The sequence below is a fragment of the Hyla sarda genome, chromosome 10 (genome assembly GCF_029499605.1).
Source record: "Hyla sarda isolate aHylSar1 chromosome 10, aHylSar1.hap1, whole genome shotgun sequence".
Classification (NCBI taxonomy): domain Eukaryota; kingdom Metazoa; phylum Chordata; class Amphibia; order Anura; family Hylidae; genus Hyla; species Hyla sarda.
In genome coordinates, this window is record NC_079198.1 from 12,747,501 (window position 1) to 12,771,060 (window position 23,560).

The 23,560-nt window shown below is 44.9% G+C and overlaps 2 protein-coding genes across 15 annotated transcripts in view; one reads left to right on the forward strand and one right to left on the reverse strand.

Annotated features, from left to right (window-relative positions):
• Positions 1 to 23,560, forward strand: part of LOC130293890 (phospholipase A2 inhibitor and Ly6/PLAUR domain-containing protein-like) — a 116,718-nt gene that overhangs the window by 54,965 nt on the left and 38,193 nt on the right. For 5 of the 7 annotated variants that reach the window (XM_056543113.1, XM_056543114.1, XM_056543116.1 and 2 more), the window contains one exon: positions 7,412 to 7,482. The gene's annotated coding sequence lies outside the window, so the exon portion shown is untranslated. Of the gene's footprint in view, positions 1 to 7,411; positions 7,504 to 23,560 lie in introns of all 7 variants that reach the window. The other 2 variants (XM_056543117.1, XM_056543118.1) reach the window with 1 other exon arrangement.
• The window catches only part of LOC130293889 (phospholipase A2 inhibitor and Ly6/PLAUR domain-containing protein-like), a 134,405-nt gene that overhangs the window by 12,401 nt on the left and 98,444 nt on the right, over positions 1 to 23,560 (reverse strand). For 3 of the 8 annotated variants that reach the window (XM_056543108.1, XM_056543110.1, XM_056543109.1), the window contains 4 exons: positions 23,426 to 23,542; positions 21,209 to 21,358; positions 18,001 to 18,147; positions 16,858 to 17,084 (listed from right to left, as the gene is read on the reverse strand). The exons of 3 other annotated variants lie outside the window; for them this stretch is intronic. In XM_056543108.1, coding sequence (XP_056399083.1) covers positions 16,966 to 17,084; positions 18,001 to 18,147; positions 21,209 to 21,358; positions 23,426 to 23,542 — 533 coding nt within the window. In that variant the 3' untranslated portion in view covers positions 16,858 to 16,965. Of the gene's footprint in view, positions 1 to 1,177; positions 1,284 to 16,857; positions 17,085 to 18,000; positions 18,148 to 21,208; positions 21,359 to 23,425; positions 23,543 to 23,560 lie in introns of those variants that run through there. 2 more of the 8 variants (XM_056543106.1, XM_056543107.1) reach the window with 2 other exon arrangements.

The window sequence follows — 23,560 nt, forward strand, 5'->3', positions numbered from 1 at the left end:
ATTCGTGTGACGTCACGGTCGCGCTTTGCTCGTCACAGACATGCCTCCTCAATGCAAGTCTAGTGGACGGAGCATGACGGCCGTCACGTCCCCTCCCATAGACTTGCATTGAGAGGGCGTGGCCGAGACGTCACGAGCGGGCGTGACATCAATGGCCTCCGGCGCTGCACACGACGCTGTAAATGAATTCCGGGTGCAGCAGGGAGATTGCGACGGTCCCCAGCGGCAAGACCCCGCGATCAGACATCATACACCCTATTGTTTGGACAGGGGATAAGATGTCTAGGGGCGGAGTATCCCTTTAAGATTGAGCAATTTGGCAGTGTGGCAAGCTTCCCATCACATTGAGATGATCAGATTATGGTAATGTGAAGCTCAACGGTAATGAAAGGGTCACTACAGCCTTAATTCAACACAAGGAGACATTGGCCAAAATGGGCCTCTTTTTCGAATGGACCAGATTTATTACAGAGGCTCAGACTTTTTGTAAATATGTCACATTTTTAGACTAGTTTCAGTTTAGACCAACTTTTAGTTAAAAAAGCACAATAGAGAGGCATGAATAATAAGTAGGGGATCTATAGGGAGGTAGTATTTCTGATCAGGGTCATATAGTATTGTTAGTGCTTTTAGGCCTGACATTGTATTTCAATACCGATACCAGTCAAATTGAGACTGATACATAAAGAGAAACCATTGTCAGCTATCACCATACTCCATTAGCTGTACAGAAATGAGCTGTTTTTCTATTCTTGATAACCCATTTAGCCTTTTTGGATCCAAGCAATGCTTTTGACCTGAAGCCTGGGACCTAGTCAAATGGGGTTCACACGTTCATCTGCCACAGGAGGACAGCAGTATACAGATAGATACAACATGGCAAGTGACAACTGTGTTAGGCTGCATTCACACCACGTTTTTGCAATACAGTTCCCGTATCAGGTTTATGATGAAAAACGGATTCCTCAAAACCTGACTGAACTGTATCAGATGTGTGTACAAATTTTAACCCTTATACGGTTAAAAACCATATACGGTTTGAAAAATAATGTCCGGTTGAATAAGTTTTTTAAGAAAAAAACTGATAAGTTTTTAAGTTTTTACTCCAATATGAATAAAGTTTCACTTGTTTGATTGAAAATGTTGAAAAAAAAAATGTATACGGTTTAACCCTTACAGACTTTACATTAGGGCCCCAGGAGCTTCAGAACACCTTAATCTGGCACTTTGTTTCTTCTCAAGGGATGTCCTCACCAGGGGTTCCATATTAGTCTAAGGGGGAGATTTATCAAAACCTGTGTAGAGGATAAGTTGCCCAGTTGCTCATAGCAGCCAATCAGATCGCTTCTTTCATTTTTAACAAGGCCTCTGCAAAATGAAAGAAGCAATCTGATTGGTTGATATGGGCAACTGGACAATTTTTCCACTGGTAAGGTTTTGATAAATCTCCCCCATTGTGTTATTTGTCAATATATAACAGAACTTCATTGTGTTACCGGCTGTGAGTTTGAGGAAAATCCGCATTGAAGTCAATATAATCTGCAGCTGATTTTAAAGAGCGGAGATTCTGCTGCAGATAATCTGCTGCAGTCAGCCTGTGGAGAGCCTGTCCCTTTTCAAACTTGCAGTGCGAAACAGGGCTATAGAGCTGTTAAGTAGTGTTGTAAACGTGTTTAGGGGCTTATTTCATTGCCGGTATTCGTTGTATTGAGCTGAATCGACAATTTCAGAAAACTTTTCAAAAGTTCACTCATCTTCAGGGGCGGACTGACTGGCCAATCCGATCGGACATAGTCCGAGGGCCTGGCCCTGTACAGGGCCCGCCGCTGCCGCCGCTCCTGGAGATATGGGACACTCGTCCCGGATCTTCAGCAGACAGCGCTGCCTTCGCCTTTGTGTGAGTCGCATCTGTGACCTACATAGAGGAGACGTGACCTAAGCCCTCATGCAGTGCAGGCGCCGATGACATCACTCATCGGCGTCTGCACTGTGGGCCCCTACTGCTGAAGAGAAGATCACGGCGTGGGACAGGGGGGGGGACTGTAACTCTGCTGCCTGCACCTACTGGGGGGGGGGACTCTAATTCTGCTGTCTACACCTACTGGGAGGGGGGAGGGGACTCTAACTCTGTTGTCCACACCTACAGAGTGGGGGACTCTAACTCTGCTGCCTGCGCCTACTGGGGGGAACTCTAACTCTGCTGCCTGCATCTACTCCGGGGGACTCTAACTCTGCTGCCTGCACCTACTGGGGGGGGGACTCTAACTCTGCTGCCTGCACCTACTGGGGGGGACTCTAACTTTGCTGTCTACACCTACTGGGGGGGAGCACTAACTCTGCTGCCTATACCTACTGGGGGGAGGGGATACTCTAACTCTGCTGCCTGCACCTAATGGAGGGGACTCTAACTATGCTGCATAGACCTACTGAGGGGGGGGGGGGGATACTCTAACTATGCTGCCTGCACCTACTGGGGGGGAACTCTAACTCTGCTGCCTACACCTACTGGGGGGGACCCTAACTCTGCTGCCTACACCTACTGGGGGAGACACTCTAACTCTACTGCCTACACCTACTTGGGGGGGGGGACTATAACTCTGCTGTCTACACCTACTGGTGGGGGGGGACTCTAACTCTGTGGTCTACACCTACTGGGGGGTCTCTAACTTTGCTGCCTACACCTACTGAGGGGAACTCTAACTCTGCTGTCTACACCTGCTGGGGGGGACTCTAACTCTGCTGTCTACACCTACTGGAGGGGACTCTAGCTCTGCTGCCTACACCTACTAGGGGGGGGGGAACTCTAACTCTGCTGTCTACACCTACTGGGGGGAACTCTAACTTTGCTGCCTAGACCTACTGGGGGGGCACGCTAACTCTGCTGCCTACACCTACTGGTGGGGGAACTCTAACTCTGCTGTCTACACCTACTGGGGGGACCCTAACTCTGCTGCCTAGACCTACTGGGGGGGGGACTCTAACTCTACTGCCTACACCTACTGGGGGGAACTCTAACTCTGCTGTCTACACCTGCTGGGGGGGACTCTAACTCTGCTGTCTACACCTACTGGAGGGGACTCTAGCTCTGCTGCCTACACCTACTAGGGGGGGGGGGAACTCTAACTCTGCTGTCTACACCTACTGGGGGGAACTCTAACTTTGCTGCCTAGACCTACTGGGGGGGCACGCTAACTCTGCTGCCTACACCTACTGGTGGGGGAACTCTAACTCTGCTGTCTACACCTACTGGGGGAACTCTAACTCTGCTGCCTACACCTACTGGGGGGGACCCTAACTCTGCTGCCTACACCTACTGGGGGAGACACTCTAACTCTACTGCCTACACCTACTTGGGGGGGGAGACTATAACTCTGCTGTCTACACCTACTGGTGGGGGGGGGGGGACTCTAACTCTGTGGTCTACACCTACTGGGGGGTCTCTAACTTTGCTGCCTACACCTACTGAGGGGAACTCTAACTCTGCTGTCTACACCTGCTGGGGGGGACTCTAACTCTGCTGTCTACACCTACTGGAGGGGACTCTAGCTCTGCTGCCTACACCTACTAGGGGGGGGGGAACTCTAACTCTGCTGTCTACACCTACTGGGGGGAACTCTAACTTTGCTGCCTAGACCTACTGGGGGGGCACGCTAACTCTGCTGCCTACACCTACTGGTGGGGGAACTCTAACTCTGCTGTCTACACCTACTGGGGGGACCCTAACTCTGCTGCCTAGACCTACTGGGGGGGGACTCTAACTCTACTGCCTACACCTACTGGGGGGAACTCTAACTCTGCTGTCTACACCTACTGGGGGGAACTCTTACTTTGCTGCCTAGACCTAATGGGGGGGCACTAACTCTGCTGCCTACACCTACTGGTGGGGGAACTCTAACTCTGCTGTCTACACCTACTGGGGGGGACCCTAACTCTGCTGCCTAGACCTACTGGGGGGGAACTCTAACTCTACTGCCTACACCTACTGGGGGGAACTCTAACTCTGCTGTCTACACCTAATGGGGGGACCCTAACTCTGCTGCCTAGACCTACTGGGGGGGGGAGAAACTCTAACTCTACTGCCTAAACCTACTGGGGGAACTCTAACTCTGCTGCCTGCATCTACTGGGGGGGACTCTAACTCTGCTGCCTGCACCTACTGGGGGGGGGACTCTAACTCTGCTGCCTGCACCTACTGGGGGGGACTCTAACTTTGCTGTCTACACCTACTGGGGGGAGCACTAACTCTGCTGCCTATACCTACTGTGGGGAGGGGATACTCTAACTCTGCTGCCTGCACCTAATGGGGGGGGGACTCTAACTCTGCTGCCTAGACCTACTGAGGGGGGGGGAGATACTCTAACTCTGCTGCCTGCACCTACTGGGGGGAACTCTAACTCTGCTGCCTAAACCTACTGGGGGGGACCCTAACTCTGCTGCCTACACCTACTGGGGGAGACACTCTAACTCTACTGCCTACACCTACTGGGGGGGAGGGGGACTCTAACTCTGCTGTCTACACCTACTGGGGAATGGGGGACTCTAACTCTGTGGTCTACACCTACTGGGGGGTCTCTAACTCTGCTGTCTACACCTACTGAGGGGAACTCTAACTCTGCTGTCTGCACCTGCTGGGGGGGGGACTCTAACTCTGCTGTCTACAACTACTGGAGAGACTCTAACTCTGCTGTCTACACCTACTGAGGGGGACTCTAGCTCTGCTGCCTACACCTACTGGGGGGGGGGACTCTAACTCTGCTGTCTACACCTACTGGGGGGACTCTAACTCTGCTGCCTACACCTACTGGGGGGAACTCTAACTCTGCTGCCTACACCTACGATGGGGTGGGACTCTAACTCTGCTGTCTACACCTACTGGGGGGAATCTAACTCTGCGGCCTAGACCTACTGGGGGGACACTCTAACTTTGCTGCCTACACCTACTTGGGGGGGGACTCTAACTCTGCTGCCTACACTTACTGGGGGGAACTCTAACTCTGCTTTCTACACCTACTGGGGGGAACTCTAACTTTGCTGCCTAGACCTACTGGGGGGCACTCTAACTCTGCTGCCTACACCTACTGGTGGGGGAACTCTAACTCTGCTGTCTACACCTACTGGGGGGGACCCTAACTCTGCTGCCTAGACCTACTGGGGGGGCACTCTAACTCTGCTGCCTACACCTACTGGGGGCGGACTCTAACTCTACTGTCTACACCTATTGGGGGGACTCTAACTCTGCTGCCTAAACCTACTGGGGGAAGGGGGAAAAATTCTGCTGCCTACACCTACTGTGGGGGGGACCTGATGCCTACACCTACTGTCGGGGGACCCTGCTGCCTACACCTACTGTGGGGAAACTCTGCTGCCTACACACACTGTGGGGGAACTCTGCTGCCTACACACACTGTGGGGGAACTCTGCTGCCTACACACACTATAAGGGGAACTCTGCTGCATACACACACTATAAGGGGAACTCTGCTGCCTACACCTACTATGGGGAAACTCTGCTGCCTACACCTAATGTGAGGGAATATCTACTATGCTCCTGCCTAACTAATATGGGGACAAACTACTAAACTAATAGGAGGGCTACCTACTAACTACATAGGGGGTTTTCATTACTAGACTCTGGATCTGCCACTGGATGGAGCGAGTGCTAGATACCTACTTGACTAACTCCCCAGTTACCTAACTTTGTACCTGGATGCCTAACTACTTACCTACATACCTGGCTATCCAAATACCTACATACCTGGCTGCCTAACTACCTACCTACATACCTGGCTACCTAACCATGTACATACCTGGCCTTCATACATGGCTGCCTAACTACCTAGCTAGCAACCTAACTACCTACCTGGCTAGTCACCTACCTACATATCTGGCTTCCTTGTCTACTTACCTAGTTAAATATTTACCTGGCTACCTACCTACCTGCCCTTTTACTGTGCTGGACACCAAGGAGGGCTTTATAACAGTTAGGGGCTTATAGATGGAAAGATTGTGTAGAGGAGGGGGGGGGGGCACTGGAAAAATGCAGAGTCTAACATGTTTGTCCTGCAGATGTTAAGAGATCGACATGGGTTTCTGATCTGGACAGAGAAGAAAAGGAAAGAGGATGCCGTCAATCAGAAAAGATGTTATTGTGAGTCCCTTGATGTAACTGTAATCACTTATATGGTATACAGATCTTGTGTACAACTGGTATCTACCGCCATATGATCCTGTATATAATCACTTACAGTAACCCCCCGACATGCGATGGCCCCAACATATGATCAAATCGACATATGATGCTTTTATATGTCGGGGCCATCGCATTAACTGCTATCCGACAGCGCAAAATGGTTAAGCTGCTGTCGGATAGCAGTTTAAGCATCCCGGACAGGTTCACTTACCTATCCCCGCTGCTCCAGGTCCACTTTGCAATCCTCCGGCGTCTTCTGCATCTTCTCCGGGATCCGGGCCTCGCTTTCCGGCGTTGTTATTACGTCGCTGTGCACGCCGTCCCGTAATAACGTCACCAGAAAGCGAGGCCCGGACACCGGAGAAGATGCGGAAGAAGCCGGAGGATCCCGAAGAAGACGCCAGAGCAGCGGGACAGCATCGGGAGCCCCTGGGACAGCATCGGGAGCGGTGAGGACACGGTCCGAGCGGCGGGGACAGGTGAGTATTAAATGAATTTTTACATGGCACGAATCCCTCAACATACGATGGATTCGACAAACGATGGGTCGTTTGGAACGAATTACCATCGTATGTTGAGGGACCACTGTATATTGTATACAGATCTCTGTACAGCTGGTATCTACCGCTATATGGTCCTGCATATAATCACTTATATTGTATACAGATCCTGTGTATAGATGGTATCTACTGCCGTATGGTCCTGCATATAATCACTTATATTGTATACAGATCCTGTGTATAGATGGTATCTACTGCCATATGGTCCTGTATATAATCACTTATATAGTATACAGATCCTGTATGGTATACTGGTCTGTGTATAGTGGTTGTATTTAGTACAGTATGGCGGTATTATCCAGATATTGTGTGGTGGTAAATATTTACTCCTTATATACTGGTATTATTGGTCATGGAAAATTATTTTACCTACCTTAATGTGTTTCTTATATATAAAATGTAGTTTATTTTGTGTGTAGGGGTGATGAAGGGATTTGGGTAGAATAGGGGCAGAAGCGTGACCAGCAGCAGAGCATCACAGGAGCCCTTACTTTTTTTGGTCAGGGGGCCCTGAGTGTTGTCCGTCCGCCCCTGCTCCTCTTTAGTCATGATTAAGGTCGCATGTTGCGGCTGAAACGCATCTGGTATGTTCATAGTGTGCAAGTACTGCTATGCCATGTTTGCACTGTGTGTCTAAATAAAAAAAACATTTTATCTTTCAGCCTCAATGGATTGAATTCTTTTCTTGAATACATGCTGCAGCCATGATCAAGGTCACAAGTCCGTGCTGGAGGTGAGAATAGAAGTATTTGGGGTTAGTGCTGACTCGCATATACTTTTTCTAAGATTGGTCACATTGATAAGGCTGGACCCCCCCCCCCCCCCCCCCCCCATTAGCACTCCAGACTGTATTTCCTGAACTTGGAATTCTGCCAGGCCAGCAGGAGTCCAAAGTCTGTGCAAGAGATGGGTGGGGGGGGGGGGGTGCTCTGGACAAGTAGGGAGACACCTAGTGGTAGCTTTCTATAAACACAAATAAAACAAATAATTTTTTTTTAAACAAAGTACATTAGAAAGATTTTTTATTTTTTTGTGAACAAAATGCCCGGAACACATACAGAATAAGATGGTGCCTCTGGGACCTTTCTGGCAGAAAATAAGAACAAAACATTTGCTCATGCAAAGTCATCAGCTGAGAAGCTCCTAAACTGCAGAGAATATGTGTATACGTGGGAAAAATAATCAAAGTAGTTGCTAGTGATAAGAACAATTATTTATTTATTTGTATAGCACACACAGATTCCGCAGCACTGTATACTGAAAATAGTCCCTGTCCCCATTGGGGTCCACAATATAAATTAAATGATAAATTAATCACAAATGTGATATGGGGTGCTAGACAATAGTAGAACAAGCTATTCCAAAAATTCTTATGGGGATTTGAACCTAGTACCCCAGCAGTTCAAGGGAACTGTGCTAACCACTGAGTTGCCATGCTGCCCTCTGCCACAACATACTCATCTGTGGTAGCTCGAATATTGCTGCACATTATTAAAGCAGCACTCCAGGTTTTTTTCCCCCATATCCTGCTGAATCACCATCAAAAAATCCTACAGCAATTGTATTGTAGAACAAAACAATGTTTAGTGGCACAAAATTAGATGCAAAACACAGTGCACAGTGCTATCAGTAAGAAGAGTTAAATTGTCATATGGACAATGGCTGAGGTTTAATGGCAATGCATTAATGCTTGATTAATGTAGAGCAATACAATTTTGTGACACTAAAAATATCAGCAACACGATTTAATTCTTGAAGTATCCATCTGTTTGCTGACATGGGTCAGGTTGGCGCAGTGAAATAAAATGTTTCCATCATGTAATGTTCAGCAAACTGTGTTAGCTGCTATAAGTGCTGTGCAACTCATTGTAGGAGCAAAGGCTGTGGAGTAATGGCTTAGTGGGCTGTGGAAGACATGTTCTCTTCATGGTCATAAGGGTTGCTCGATGTCGATGATGGCACACTTGGACACAACCAAAAGCATGAGAATCAAAATAATTTGGATAGCACCAACAAATTCCCCAACACTATATAATTCTGAGGGTGCAAATAGAGACCATCATCAGACATTACAATAAATTACACTGAGTAAGGGTCCTGCTAGTGAGAGCTTACAATCTATGAATAACGGTGCTGTACAAATGTTTGACAAAGACAAATACAACATTTTGGGGGCACTAGCAATTTAATGCAAAGCACTTTGATGCATGTTGCTGTTGGCAACAAGATTTACATTCTCATTTGGATATATGCTGAAGTATAACATCACAGGGTAAATGTTTGTTTTTTTCTTATTGTTTATTTATGGTCAAAAGTAAATACAAGAAGGAGAAACAGCCCTCTGAAAACATTTAAAGGAGTAGTCCAGTGGTGACCCAGTGGTGAACAACTTATCCCCTATCCTAAGGATAAGGGATAAGTTTGAGATCGCGGGGGGTCCGACCACTGGGGCCCCCCGCGATCTCCTGTACGGAGCCCCGACAGCCCGCGGAAAGGGGGCTGTCGACCTCCGCACGAAGCGGCGGCCGACACGCCCCCTCAATACAACTCTATGGCAGAGCCAAAGCGCTGCCTTCGGCAATCTCCGGCTCTGCCATAGAGATGTATTGAGGGGGAGGTCGACACCCGCTATCTGGCCGGAGAGCCTGGCCCCCGTACAGAGAGATCGCAGGGGGCCCCAGCGGTCGGACCCCCCGCGATCTCAAACTTATCCCCTATCCTTAGGATAGGGGATTAGTTTTTCATCACTGGACTACCCCTTTAGCAATAACTGTGTGAGGAACCCTACTGTGATCTCATGATCTGACTTGAAAATATACTTGAAAATCAACTAAAGCATGAAGATGCTGTATAATTTTTTTTGTTGACACATTTGATGCAAAGTACATATACATGTTGCCATTGACAACAAGATTTACATGGTCATTTGGAGACAGGCTGAAGTATGAAAACACTATCTGAACACAGCACAGGATACCTTGTCAGGACTAGCGTTGGGCGCAAATATTCGCATTTCGAATTTTTATTGCGAATATATCAAATTTGCTAATTCACGAATATTGGGAATATATTTACTATTTATTCGAAATTACGAATATTCATGTTTTATATTCACGTATATATTCACATATTCCTTCTGTTCACTTGTGGGCCAATTAGAATGATGCAAATACACTTGTTAGAGGTTATCAACAACATCCCTAGCAGCCAATAGTAAAGTTGCCCACCCCCTCACTGTTTTCTTCCCAGAATATGCGAATATAGCGAAATTCACAAACATAGGACAAATATTTGCCTATATATTCGCAAAATATCGCAAATTCAAATATGGCCAATGCCGCTCATCACTAGTCAGCATACCAGCACTTGTATATTGTTGGACCTGAGGAAGGGGCAAGTAAAGAGCCGAAACGCGTTGTCCATTGTCTCAGAAGAAGCCTTTATGTCCTGTGCTACTGTGGTGATGTGAAACTTATTGTGCGAATTCAGCAGCAGCTTCCGTATCAGACCATTGTTTTCCTCCCTTTTGTCTCTTCCGCTGTATAAATGCTTAAAACAGAAGAATAGGACAAATTTTTGGTGTCACATGCAATTTGATGGAAAAAAAAAAATACGAATGTCTAGCCCTATTGGCATGGGATTTACATTGTCACATGGAAAAGGATTGATGTGTAATGGCTCTCTATAAACACTTGATCCATAAATAACAGTTTTGGTGGTTTAGCAATTTGATGGAGAAGAACGAGCCCATGCTACTATAGACCACAGGATTTATATTGTCACTAGAAGCACGAGTATTGGGGTATAATGGCACTATATAAATGATTGACACAAAAAAAAATTAAAAAAATAAAAGACATTTTTTGTGGCAGTAATAATTTTATGGAAAACATTAACTGCATAATACTATCATCAAGTAGTGTGGCTTTTCCTGTGGACAAGCCCCTGTTATCAGACCCAGACTTGCATGATCCTGGAAGTGTCACTACTAGCGCCTGGCTGCATAGTTGCTGTGATGCATCATCACCTCTGCCTTATAAAACACTGACCCAGTGGGCTGTGAAAGGTATCTACCATTCCAGAACATAAGGGCTGCTACATGTGGTAATTGTGTGATACTTGGAGACAAACTTAATTTATTGACACTGTATGAATACTTGCTTGACCGTGCCATACAATTTTTGGTGCCACTAACAATTAGATTGAAAAAAAACAAAAAAAAAAAAAAAAACATTCCATATTGCTGTCTGCAACACAGGGCTTCAACTGCCACTTGGAGACAGGCTAAAGTTTAAAAGCAGTTGTACGAATCCTAACTTGACTATGTACAATACATTTTTTACCAATATCATTTAAATTGCCACTTGCACACAGGCTGAAGTATAAAGGCTCTGCATAAATGCTTGCATGAGACTTGATGCAGTGGCTCAGCTCAGAGGCTCAGCTCTCGATTTGTGACACATTTTTTGATTTTCGGCACATCGGCTTACACACATACGGCATTGCCAACAACCAATATACTGTCTTGCATAAGAAAATCCACCCCTCACATTATATATACAGTATATCCCATAAGTGAGTCCACCCCTCACATTATATATACAGTATATCCCATAAGAGAGTCCACCCCTCACATTATATATACAGTATATCCCATAAGTGAGTCCACCCCTCACATTATATATAGTATCTCCCATAAGTGAGTCCACCCCTCACATTATATATACAGTATATCCCATAAGTGAGTCCACCCCTCACATTATATATACAGTATATCCCATAAGTGAGTCCACCCCTCACATTATATATACAGTATATCCCATAAGTGAGTCCACCCCTCACATTATATACAGTATATCCCATAAGTGAGTCCACCCCTCACATTATATATACAGTATATCCCATAAGTGAGTCCACCCCTCACATTATATATACAGTATATCCCATAAGTGAGTCCACCCCTCACATTATATATACAGTATATACCATAAGTGAGTCCACCCCTCACATAATATATACAGTATATCCCATAAGTGAGTCCACCCTCACATTATATATACAGTATATCCCATAAGTGAGTCCACTCCTCACATTTTATATACAGTATCTCCTATAAGTGAGTCCACCCCTCACATTATATATACAGTATCTCCCATAAGCGAGTCCACCCCTCACATTATATACAGTATATGCCATAAGAGAGTCCACCCCTCACATTATATATACAGTATATCCCATAAGTGAGTCCACTCCTCACATTATATATAGTATATCCCATAAGTGACTCCACCCCTCACATTATATATACAGTATATCCCATAAGTGACTCCACCCCTCACATTATATATACAGTATATCCCATAAGTGAGTCCACCCCTCACATTATATATACAGTATCTCCCATAAGTGACTCCACCCCTCACATTATATATACAGTATATCCCATAAGTGAGTCCACCCCTCACATTATATATACAGTATCTCCCATAAGTGAGTCCACCCCTCACATTATATATACAATATATCCCATAAGTGAGTCCACCCCTCACATTATATATACAGTATCTCCCATAAGTGACTCCACCCCTCACATTATATATACAGTATCTCCCATAAGTGACTCCACCCCTCACATTATATATACAGTATCTCCCATAAGTGAGTCCACCCCTCACATTATATATACAGTATCTCCTATAAGTGACTCCACCCCTCACATTATATATACAGTATATCCCATAAGTGAGTCCACCCCTCACATTATATACAGTATCTCCCATAAGTGAGTCCACCCCTCACATTATATATATACAGTATATCCCATAAGTGACTCCACCCCTCACATTATATATACAGTATCTCCCATAAGCGAGTCCACCCCTCATATTATATACAGTATATCCCATAAGTGAGTCCACCCCTCACACATACATATTACATATATGCAGTCCACTTGTCAAATTTTTTGTAAACTTTTTCTTCTATCTTTTCATTTGCCAGGCCTGGGCCACCTGGCAAAATTTAAAAAGCCTCAATTTTTTTTTTATACAGGCCACTACAGCTCTTACCAGTCGGCCTCCTCTGGCTGTACTCTGGCTATTACTAGCCCCTCTAGTCTGCCATTACCCTTGCTGCTGCTACTTCCAGCCAGGCCTGTAAGAATTTGAAAAAACTCATTTTTTAAACCTCCTGCTGTATGCTGACTATTACCATTTCTTACCATCCTGCCTCCTCCGGTTGTATGCTCGCCACTACAGACCCACCAGTCCGCAATGACCCTTTCTGCTGGTAGTTTCAACCAGGCCTACACATGCACAACCCATGATTACCAAAAAAATAAGCCTTAAAAATCCATGAGCGCTTTAAAAAAGATATTATTTCCATGGGATAACACATGTCACCATAACTGATCCTTAAAAACACTTTAAAACTACTTGAATATATTCTTAGTAGTGTTATACAGGGCTTTAAAGCTGTTATGTAGTGTTATAAATGTGTTTAAAGGTTAATTTAATTGCCAGTTTGCGTCATACTGAACCAAATCGAACCAGCAATTTGGGAAAAGTTCAACGAAACCAGTAAGATGAATTTTTTTTATCTCTAACAATAATAATAATGAGCATATACAAAAATAGCAACCACTCTTGAACAAAGATTTGCTGTGGGAGAGGAGACACAAAATGGGGCAGGGGCATCACATAAAAAACCTATCATCCTCCGAAAACCCCCAATGTTTGGCGGGACAGAGAACAGTGCCCATTACAAGTACATATTGGCCCTGATTTACTAAGACTGGAGTGTAATTTTTTTGTTGGTGGGTTTTATTTCCTACAATTTTTTTCCATGATATTTACTGGGGTTTCCCTACATTTTTCTTTTTTACACATGCTCTGATCTGTGGGGTTTTCCTCAGCTCCAATCCACTACATTTTCCGTGGAAATCTTAGTAAATATGCTGTTTTTTGGGGGGTTTTTTTGTGTGAAAATGTCGGGGACACACTCCTTTTTGGCATACACGCCCACTCTCCCCGCGGCCATACCCCTTTTTCAGGTTTTCTCAGTAAAATCTCTGGAACCGAAAGAATTTCTTCAAAAAAACATGTCGGGTTTACAATAGTAAATCAGGGCCATAGTTGCTTCACAACCACAAAGCCCGGCCGGCGGCAAGTCAGTTCTTTTGTGCTTTAATTCATTAGACTGGAACACATGGACACAAAATAAAGACCTAAAGCAATAAATAAATGGCAAATTCAGAGCCCCCATAGGGCCCATATGCCATTTATTTCCCCTTTAGTATACCTCTGTCCAGTGCCCCCTTTTGCCAGTTGTTGCCTCTACATTGTCCTTTTGTAGCCGAAGGATGCTAAAGTGGAAATAAATGTCAAATGAGCATCAGGGAGGCACTTATCATAAGGGCACCAAAGGGGAAAACAGTGTCAATTAGGCAGAAGTGGACACTGAAAAAAAATCTAGGGATCTGTATAAATTAAAGGGGTACTCCGCTGCTCAGCGTTTGGAATAAACTGTTCTGAACTCTGGAGTCGGCGCCGGGAGCTTGTGACATCATAGCCCCGCCCCCTTATGACTGCACACCCCGCCCCCTCAATGCAAGTCTATGGGAGGGGGCGTGACAACTGTCACACCCCCTCCCATAGATTTGCATTGAGGGGGCAGGGTGTGACATCATGAGGGGGTGAGGCTATGACATCACAAGCTCCCGGCGCCGGCTCCAGCGTTTGTTCCAAACAGTGGAGTACCCCTTTATGGGATCTGGTCTGTCATCTGATAATCTACGGGTGTGGTCTGTGATCTGAATCAATTTGGGGATCTAGTTTGAAGTCTGATAATCTTCAGGTTTATTCTGAGAATAAATTTGAGAATCTGGTCTGGGGTCTGATAATCTGGGGCTCTGGGGTCTGATAATCTGGGGCTCTGGGGTTTGATAATCTGGGGCTCTGGGGTCTGATAATCTTCAAGTCTGATATGGAATCTTGTCTGGTGTCTGATAATCTGGGTGTCTGCGGTCTGAAAATCCTCAGGTCTGCTTGAATAAATTTAGGGATCTGGTCTGAGATCTGATAATTTAGAGATTTGGGGTCAGATAATCTTTACGTCTTATCTGGGATCTGAAAAATATAGGGATCTATGTGCCTGGGGTATGTTCCTGGGGTACAATAATCTTTAAATCTGGTCTGGGATCAGAATAAATTTAAAGATCTGGTCTGGGGTCTGATAATCTTGGGGTCTGGGTATGATAATCTTGGGGTCTGGGTCTGATAATCTTGGGGTCTGATAATCTTGGGGTGTGGGTCTGGTAATCTTGGGGTCTGGGTATGATAATCTTGGGGTCTGGGTATGATAATCTTGGGGTCTGGGGTCTGATAATCTTGGGGTCTGGGTCTGGTAATCTTGGGGTCTGGGGTCTGATAATCTTGGGGTCTGGGGTCTGATAATCTTGGGGTCTGATAATCTTGGGGTCTGGGTCTGATAATCTTGGGGTCTGGGGTCTGATAATCTTGGGGTCTGATAATCTTGGGGTCTGGGTCTGGTAATCTTGGGGTCTGATAATCTTGGGGTCTGGGGTCTGATAATCTTGGGGTCTGATAATCTTGGGGTCTGGGTATGATAATCTTGGGGTCTGGGGTCTGATAATCTTGGGGTCTGATAATCTTGGGGTCTGGGTAGGATAATCTTGGGGTCTGGGTAGGATAATCTTGGGGTCTGGGTAGGATAATCTTGGGGTCTGGGGTCTGATAATCTTGGGGTCTGGGTATGATAATCTTGGGGTCTGGGTATGATAATCTTCAGGGTTAATCTGGGATTGGAAACAAAATTAGGAATCTGGTCTGAGGTCTGATCATTTGGGGTCTGGAGTAAGCATATCTGAACTGTTTGTTACATTATTTCTAAAGCTAAAAAGACACACTGGAGATCCACACACACACACACACACACACACACACACACACACACACACACACTGGAGATCCACACACACACACACACACTGGAGATCCACACACACACTGGAGATCCACACACACACACACACACACACTGGAGATCCACACACACACACACACACTGGAGATCCACACACACACACACACACACACACTGGAGATCCACACACACACACACACTGGAGATCCACACACACACACACACACACACTGGAGATCCACACACACACACACACACACACACACACACTGGAGATCCACACACACACACACACTGGAGATCCACACACACACACACTGGAGATCCACACACACACACTGGAGATCCACACACACACACACACACACACACACACACACACACGCACTGGAGATCCACACACACACACACACGCACTGGAGATCCACACACACACACACACTGGAGATCCACACACACACACACACTGGAGATCCACACACACACACACACACACACACTGGAGATCCACACACACACACACACACACACACTGGAGATCCACACACACACACACTGGAGATCCACACACACACACACACACACACTGGAGATCCACACACACACACACACACACACACTGGAGATCCACACACACACACACACTGGAGATCCACACACACACACACTGGAGATCCACACACACACACACTGGAGATCCACACACACACACACACACACACACACACACACACACACACTGGAGATCCACACACACACACCCAGATCTCCTATACAGTGCACTGGCTCTCTTTGCACAGAGTGGGGTTGGCTTACCACCTTCATGGACATACACCAATGCTGTACTCCTGGATCTCCGGCTCTCCCATACAGATGCATCAGGAAGGAAGATGTGTTGACCCCACTCTGTGCACAAGGAGAGCCGGGGCACTGTATAAGATCATAGGGGGTCCCAGTGGTGGGACACCACACGATTGTGCTTTCCCTTGATGCCACCCGAAGTGGCTGCCTACTCCTTGCCCTCCTAAGTCCTGGCCCCTTACTTATTGAGACCTTAGTATCCACACGCTCTCTGACAAGTCTTGTTCTGACCTAGACCTTGGAGATTAGTCTGTGCGGAGCCCTAACCTTATTAGATAAAGACCACATTTTGACACACAAAAGCTTTATTAGGCTTAGTTATAACCTCTATTACATTTTGTAGTCATTGTGTTGGATATTAGGCTGCAGAACTTTATAAGGTTTAGTTTCGACCTTTCCAACATTTTTGTTATTATTCGCACCCAAAACGCAAGGTCTCAAGTTCTTCCAAGCTTATCAGTGCATCAAACTTATATTGGCAGGCCAAAGGAGATCCGCAGCCTTTAAAACTTCGTTCTTGGGTAACGTGATCTGTAATAAAGAAAATTGGAGATAATTCAGTGATATCAATTATGTTCATACTATACCTTTTGCTAACAGGATATACGAAATAACATTTTATCCCCACCCATTCCCAGAACGGCCTAGAACAACCCCTTTAAGAAAATGTACATAAGACTGCATATGGTTTTCTTTTTTTTTTTTTTAAAGGGGTACTCCGGAGGAAAAAAAAATTTTTAAATCAACTGGTGCAAGAAAGTTAAACAGATTTGTAAATGACTTCTATTAAAAAATCTTTACCCTTCCAGTACTTTTTAGCAGCTGTATGCTACAGAGGAAATTCTTTTCTTTTTTAATTTCTTTATTGTCTTGTCCACAGTGCTCTCTGCTGACACCTCTGTCCCTGTCAGGAACTGTCCAGAGCAGCATAGGTTTGCTATGGGGATTTTCTCCTGCTCTGGACAGTTCCTGATTCGGGCATCAGGTGTCAGCAGAGAGCACTGTGGACAAGACAAAATTCAAATTCAAAAAGAAAAGAATTTCCTCTATAGCATACAGCTGCTAAAAAGTACTGGAAGGGTAAATATTGAATTAATAGAAGTCATTTACAAATCTTTTTAACTTTCTGGCAGTTGATTTAAAAAATTTTTTTTCCACCGGAGTACCCCTTTATGCTTTTATTTATTTTTTTATTTACTGCACTTTTTTTCACAGCACATAAGCTTACATCTAGAACATATGCAATCATCCCCTTCTGCATGACCGACATTATCCAAATTTAATAGGGTGGTATATCCCCCCCCCCCCAATATGTTATTATGGTAAATTTAAGACAAATCTATCAAGAGGTTTTTTAACTTATCACAGAACATACAAAGAGTAAATGTTCTAGAGCTAAATAGTTGACATCACTTCTGTCAATAATAGAATAATACGGATATAATACCTGGATCTTTGAATGTTCCAATATAATCCAAGCATTGGTCGTCTTCATTTAGGCACTGAGCTGTGCGGTCACTGATACACTCTTCTAGGCCATCTTCATAACAAGAGGTGCAGGTCTTTCCATTGTGCTCTGTTGGCTCAGGAGGAACTAGAAGCCAAAGGGACAAAGATAGAAATGGGGAAGGGTTAAAGGGGTACTCCAGTGGAAAACATTTTTTTTTTTAAATCAACTGGTGCCAGAAAGTTAAAGGGTTACTCCGGCGCTTAGACATCTTATCCCCTATCCAAAGGGGACTGGGACTGGGGACCCCCGTGATCTTGCACGCAGCACCCCAGTTAAAATCAGCCCCCGGAGCATTTTCGCTCCGGGTCTGATTACCGGCAACCACAGGGCCGGCGGGATGTGACGTCACGCCTCCGCCCCCGTGTGACGTCACGCTCCGCCCCTCAATGCAAGCCTATGGGAGGGGGCTTGACAGCATGAGAAAAAAAGTGAATGAACATAGCGAATATGCGAATTTCGTGAATATAGGACGAATAATCTTCAATATATTCGTGTAATATCGCAAATTCGAATATGGTCCCTGCTGCTCATTACTATGGAGTACCCCTTTAACCCCTTAACGACGCAGCATGTAAATGTACGTCCTGGTGAGCTGCTACTTAGCACACCAGGACGTACATTTACGTCCTATACATAACCACGAGCATCGGAGCGATGCCCGGAACATGCGCGGCAGGTCCCGGCTGCTGATCGTGCAGATATCTGCCATTAACTCCTCAGATGCTGTGATCAATGCAGATCTGCAGCATTGCGGTTACCAAAGTGGATGATCGGATGACCCAGAGTGCTGCCGCGGCGATCCGGTCATCCAGAACGGCAGAGCGATCAAGCAGACCAGAGCAGAAGATGACCGATAACACTGATCAGTGCTATGTCCTATATTAGCAGTATTAGCAATCGAATAATTGCTATAAATAGTCTCCCTATGGGGACTATTAAAGTGTAAAAATAAAAGTAAAAAAAGTTATAAACATTTTTTTTTTAAAAATGTGAAAAAAAACCCCTCCCCCAATAAAAACGTAAATTGTCCAATTTTCGGTATTTCACCCCCAAAAAGTGTAAAAAAATATTTTATATACATATTTGGTATTGCCACGTGCATAAATATCTGAAATATAAAAAAAAAATGTTAATGATACCGCACGGTGAACGGCGTGAACATAAAAGAAAAGAAAAAGTCCAAAATAGCTGCTTTTTTTTTTTTATAACATTTTATTGCAAATTTTTTTTATAAAAAAAAATGTATTAAAAGTTTTATATTAGCACATATGGTATCAATAAAAAGTAAAGATTACTGCGCAAAAAATGAGCCCTCATACCGCCGCTTATACAGAAAAATGAAAAAGTTATAGGTCTTCAAAATAGGGGGATTTTAAACGTACTAATTTGGTTAAAAAGTTTGCAATTTTTTTTAAGTGCAACAGTAATAGAAAAGTATGTTATCATGGGTTTCATTTTAATCGTATTGACCCAAAGAACACCTGTAATTTTTACCATAAATTGTACAGCGTGAAAACAAAGCCTTCCAAAATTAGCAAAATTGCGATTTTCTTATTAATTTCCCCACACAAATAGAATTTTTTTGGTTGCGCCATACATTTTATGGTAAAGTGAGTGATGTCATTACAACGGACAACTGGTCTCACAAAAAACAAGCCCTCATACTAGTTTGTGGATGAAAATATAAAAGAGTTATGATTTTTTGAAGGCGAGGAGGAAAAAACGAAAACGTAAAAATAAAATTGTCTGAGTCCTTAAGGCCCAAATGGGCTGAGTCCTTAAAGGGGTTATCCAGGAAAAAACTTTTTTTTATATATCAACTGGCTCCAGAAAGTTAAACAGATTTGTAAAGTACTTCTATTAAAAAATCTTAATCCTTTCAGTACTTATGAGCTTCTGAAGTTAAGGTTGTTCTTTTCTGTCTAAGTGCTCTATGATGACACCCGTCTCGGGAACCGCCCAGTTTAGAAGCAAATCCCCATAGCAAACCTCTTCTAAACTGGGCGTTTCCCAAAACAGGTGTCATCAGAGAGCACTTAGACAGAAAAGAACAACCATAACTTCAGAAGCTCATAAGTACTGAAAGGATTAAGATTTTTTTAATAGAAATAATTTACAAATCTGTTTAACTTTCTGGATCCAGTTGATATATATATATAAAAAAAAGTTTTTTTTCCTGGAATACCCCTTTAATCCTTTCAGTACTTATGAGCTTCTGAAGTTAAGGTTGATCTTTTCTGTCTAAGTGCTCTCTGATTACACCTGTCTCGGGAACCGCCCAGTTTAGAAGCAAATCCCCATAGCAAACCTCTTCTAAACTGGGCATTTCCCGAGACACGTGTCATCAGAGAGCACTTAGACAGAAAAGAACAACCTTAAAGGGGTAGTCCAGTGGTGAAAAACTTATCCCCTATCCTAAGGATAGGGGATAAGTTTGAGATCGCGGGGGTCCGACCGCTGGGGCCCCCTGCGATCTCTCTGTACGGGGCCCCGGCTCTCCGCCGAGATAGCGGGTGTCGACCCCCGCACGAGGCGGCGGCCGACACGCCCCCTCAATACATCTCTATGGCAGAGCCGGAGATTGCCGAAGGCAGCGCTTCGGCTCTGCCATAGAGTTGTATTGAGGGGGCGTGTCGGCCGCCGCCTCGTGCGGAGGTCGACACGCCCCCTTCCCGCCGGCTGTCGGGGCTCCATACAAGAGATCTCGGGGGGCCCCAGCGGTCGGACCCCCCGCGATCTGCAACTTATCCCCTATCCTTAGGATAGGGGATAAGTTGCTCACCACTGAATCACCACTGGACTACTCCTTTAACTTCAGAAGCTCATAAGTACTGAAAGGATTAAGATTTTTTAATAGAAGTAATTTACAAATCTGTTTAATTTTCTGGAGCCAGTTTATACACATATATATATATATATATATATATATATATATAGATAGATAGATATATTTATATATATATATATATATATATATATATATATAATATATAAGTTTTTTCCTGGAATGCCCCTTTAAGGGGTTAATAAGCATCCTGATCCTGTGATGTCATCAGAAATGTGATGGGAAGTAGATAAATGACTCCACAGACTACACTGTACGCTGTTTCTGCTAAATGGATAAATAAAGTTAGACAGTACTCACTATAGAAGTCACCGGTGTTGCAGTTATCTTCTGTACAGCATTTCACGTAACTTCTGATTTCTTTATCATAAAAATTTGAGAGGTAGTTTACCGAGTCACAGGGAAAACCGGTATTGCAGCCCCTTTTAATTGAGTGTTTTATGATATCACCTAGGGGGAAATAATGGGTTAAATATCAGAAATCATAAGGTGGATCACATCAATGTCTACACCAGTGGCCTCCAACCTGCGGACCTCCAGATGTTGCAAAACTACAACTCCCAGCATGCCCGGACAGCCGTTGGCTGTCCGGTCATGCTGGGAATTGTAGTTTTGCAACATCTGGAGGTCCGCAGGTTGGAGACCACTGGTCTACACCATTACCTAGGTTCATGAAGGCAATGGATAAAATAAAATAGAAATTAGTACAACATTACGGAAACAGTAACAGATCGGTACTGCAGGGGAGGAGATTGGTCTGGTAGAGGACAGCCCCCCAAGAGACTTTTGCCTCCGGCAGTGGGGAATATACCGTATTTTTCGCCGTATAAGACGCACTTTTTCTTCCCCAAAACTGGGGGGGAAAAGTCGGTGCGTCTTATACGGCGAATACACCCCTATCGCGGCGGTCCCTGCGGCCATCAACGGCCGGGACCCGCGGCTAATACAGGACATCACCGATCGCGGTGATGCCCTGTATTAACCCTTCAGACGTGGCGATCAAAGCTGACCGCCACGTCTGAAGGGAAAGTGACACTAACCCGGCTGTTCAGTCGGGCTGTTCGGGACCGCCACGATTTCACCGGGGGGACCTTACCTGCCTCCTCGGTGTCTTCTCCGTTCAGGGATCCCCTGTATGGCCGGCGCTCTCCTTCCTCGTCATCACGTCGTCGCGTACGTGCGTCGGCGTGCTTAACAACGTGATGGCGGCGACGGAGAGCAAGGATACCCGGCCGGCAGCAGAGACGTTCCGGAGCAACGGGGACACAGCGACAGCGATGGAGCGACATCCAGGGCAGCGGTGACGGGTCCGGAGCGGCGGGGACACGTGAGTATTACCTCCTGTGTAGTGGTCTTCAATCTGCGGACCTCCAGATGTTGCAAAACTACAACTCCCAGCATGCCCGGACAGCCAACGGCTGTCCGGGCATGCTGGGAGTTGTAGTTTTGCAACATCTGGAGGTCCGCAGGTTAAAGACCACTATTGGGTTCAAAATCTTAATTTTTTTAGATTTTGCCCCTAAAAATTGGGTGCGTCTTATACGCCGGTGCATCCTATAGGGCGAAAAATACGGTAGATATAAAGCGACAATGTAGCAAAGACATAGAAAGATGTGCATCCCCCACCACCAGACCAAAAAGTTCTAATAGTTTCCATCTTTTTATGGGCCCCATAGCCAAACATACACGGGAAAAACTTATATGGCCTTGGCATTCAGCCCGAGCTCCGTTTGGGAAAAATGTAAAGGGGGTTAAAGGGGTACTCCGGTGGAAAACTTTTTTTTAAATCAACTGGTGCCAGAAAGTTAAACAGATTATTAAATGACTTCTATTAAAAAATCTTAATCCTTCCAGTACTTATTAGCTGCTGAATACTACAGAGGAATTTATTTTCTTTTCGGAACACAGAGCTCTCTGCTGACATCATGACCACAGTGCTCTCTGCTGACATCGCTGTCCATTTTTAGGAACTGTCCAGAGCAGCATATGTTTGCTATGGGGATTTTCTCCTACTCTGGACAGTTCTTAAAATGGACAGAGATGTCAGCAGAGAGCACCGTGGTCATGATGTCAGCAGAGAGCTCTGTGTTCCAAAAAGAAAATAATTTCCTCTGTAGTATTCAGCAGCTAATAAGTACTGGAAGGATTAAGATTTTTTTTTTTTTTAATAGAAGTCATTTACAAATCTGTTTAACTTTCTGGCACCAGTTGATAAAAAAAAAAAATAAAAAAAAAGTTTTCCACCGGAGTACCCCTTTAATGTGGATGTGTCCCTTTACTAGTATAAAGTGTTACACTCTAAGGGGGGAGATTTATCAAAACCTGTGCAGAGGAAAAGATGTCCAGTTGCCCATAGCAACCAATCAGATTGCTTCTTTCATTTTTCACAGGCCTTCCTAGGAAGGCCTGTGAAAAATGAAAGTAGCAATCTGATTGGTTGCTATGGGCAACTGGGCAACTTTTCCTCTGCACAAGTTTTGATACCCCCTAAAAGATTAAAAACTAAGTAATACTCACGGGGATGATAGAGCTCGGAGATCACCACACATTCCGCAGAATTTGGACACTCAACCGAGACCCCCTCACATGTGTCACTGTCCGTTTTTAAGCACTCAAGACATTGAAGAGCAAGACCTGGAAGACAGAACGTTC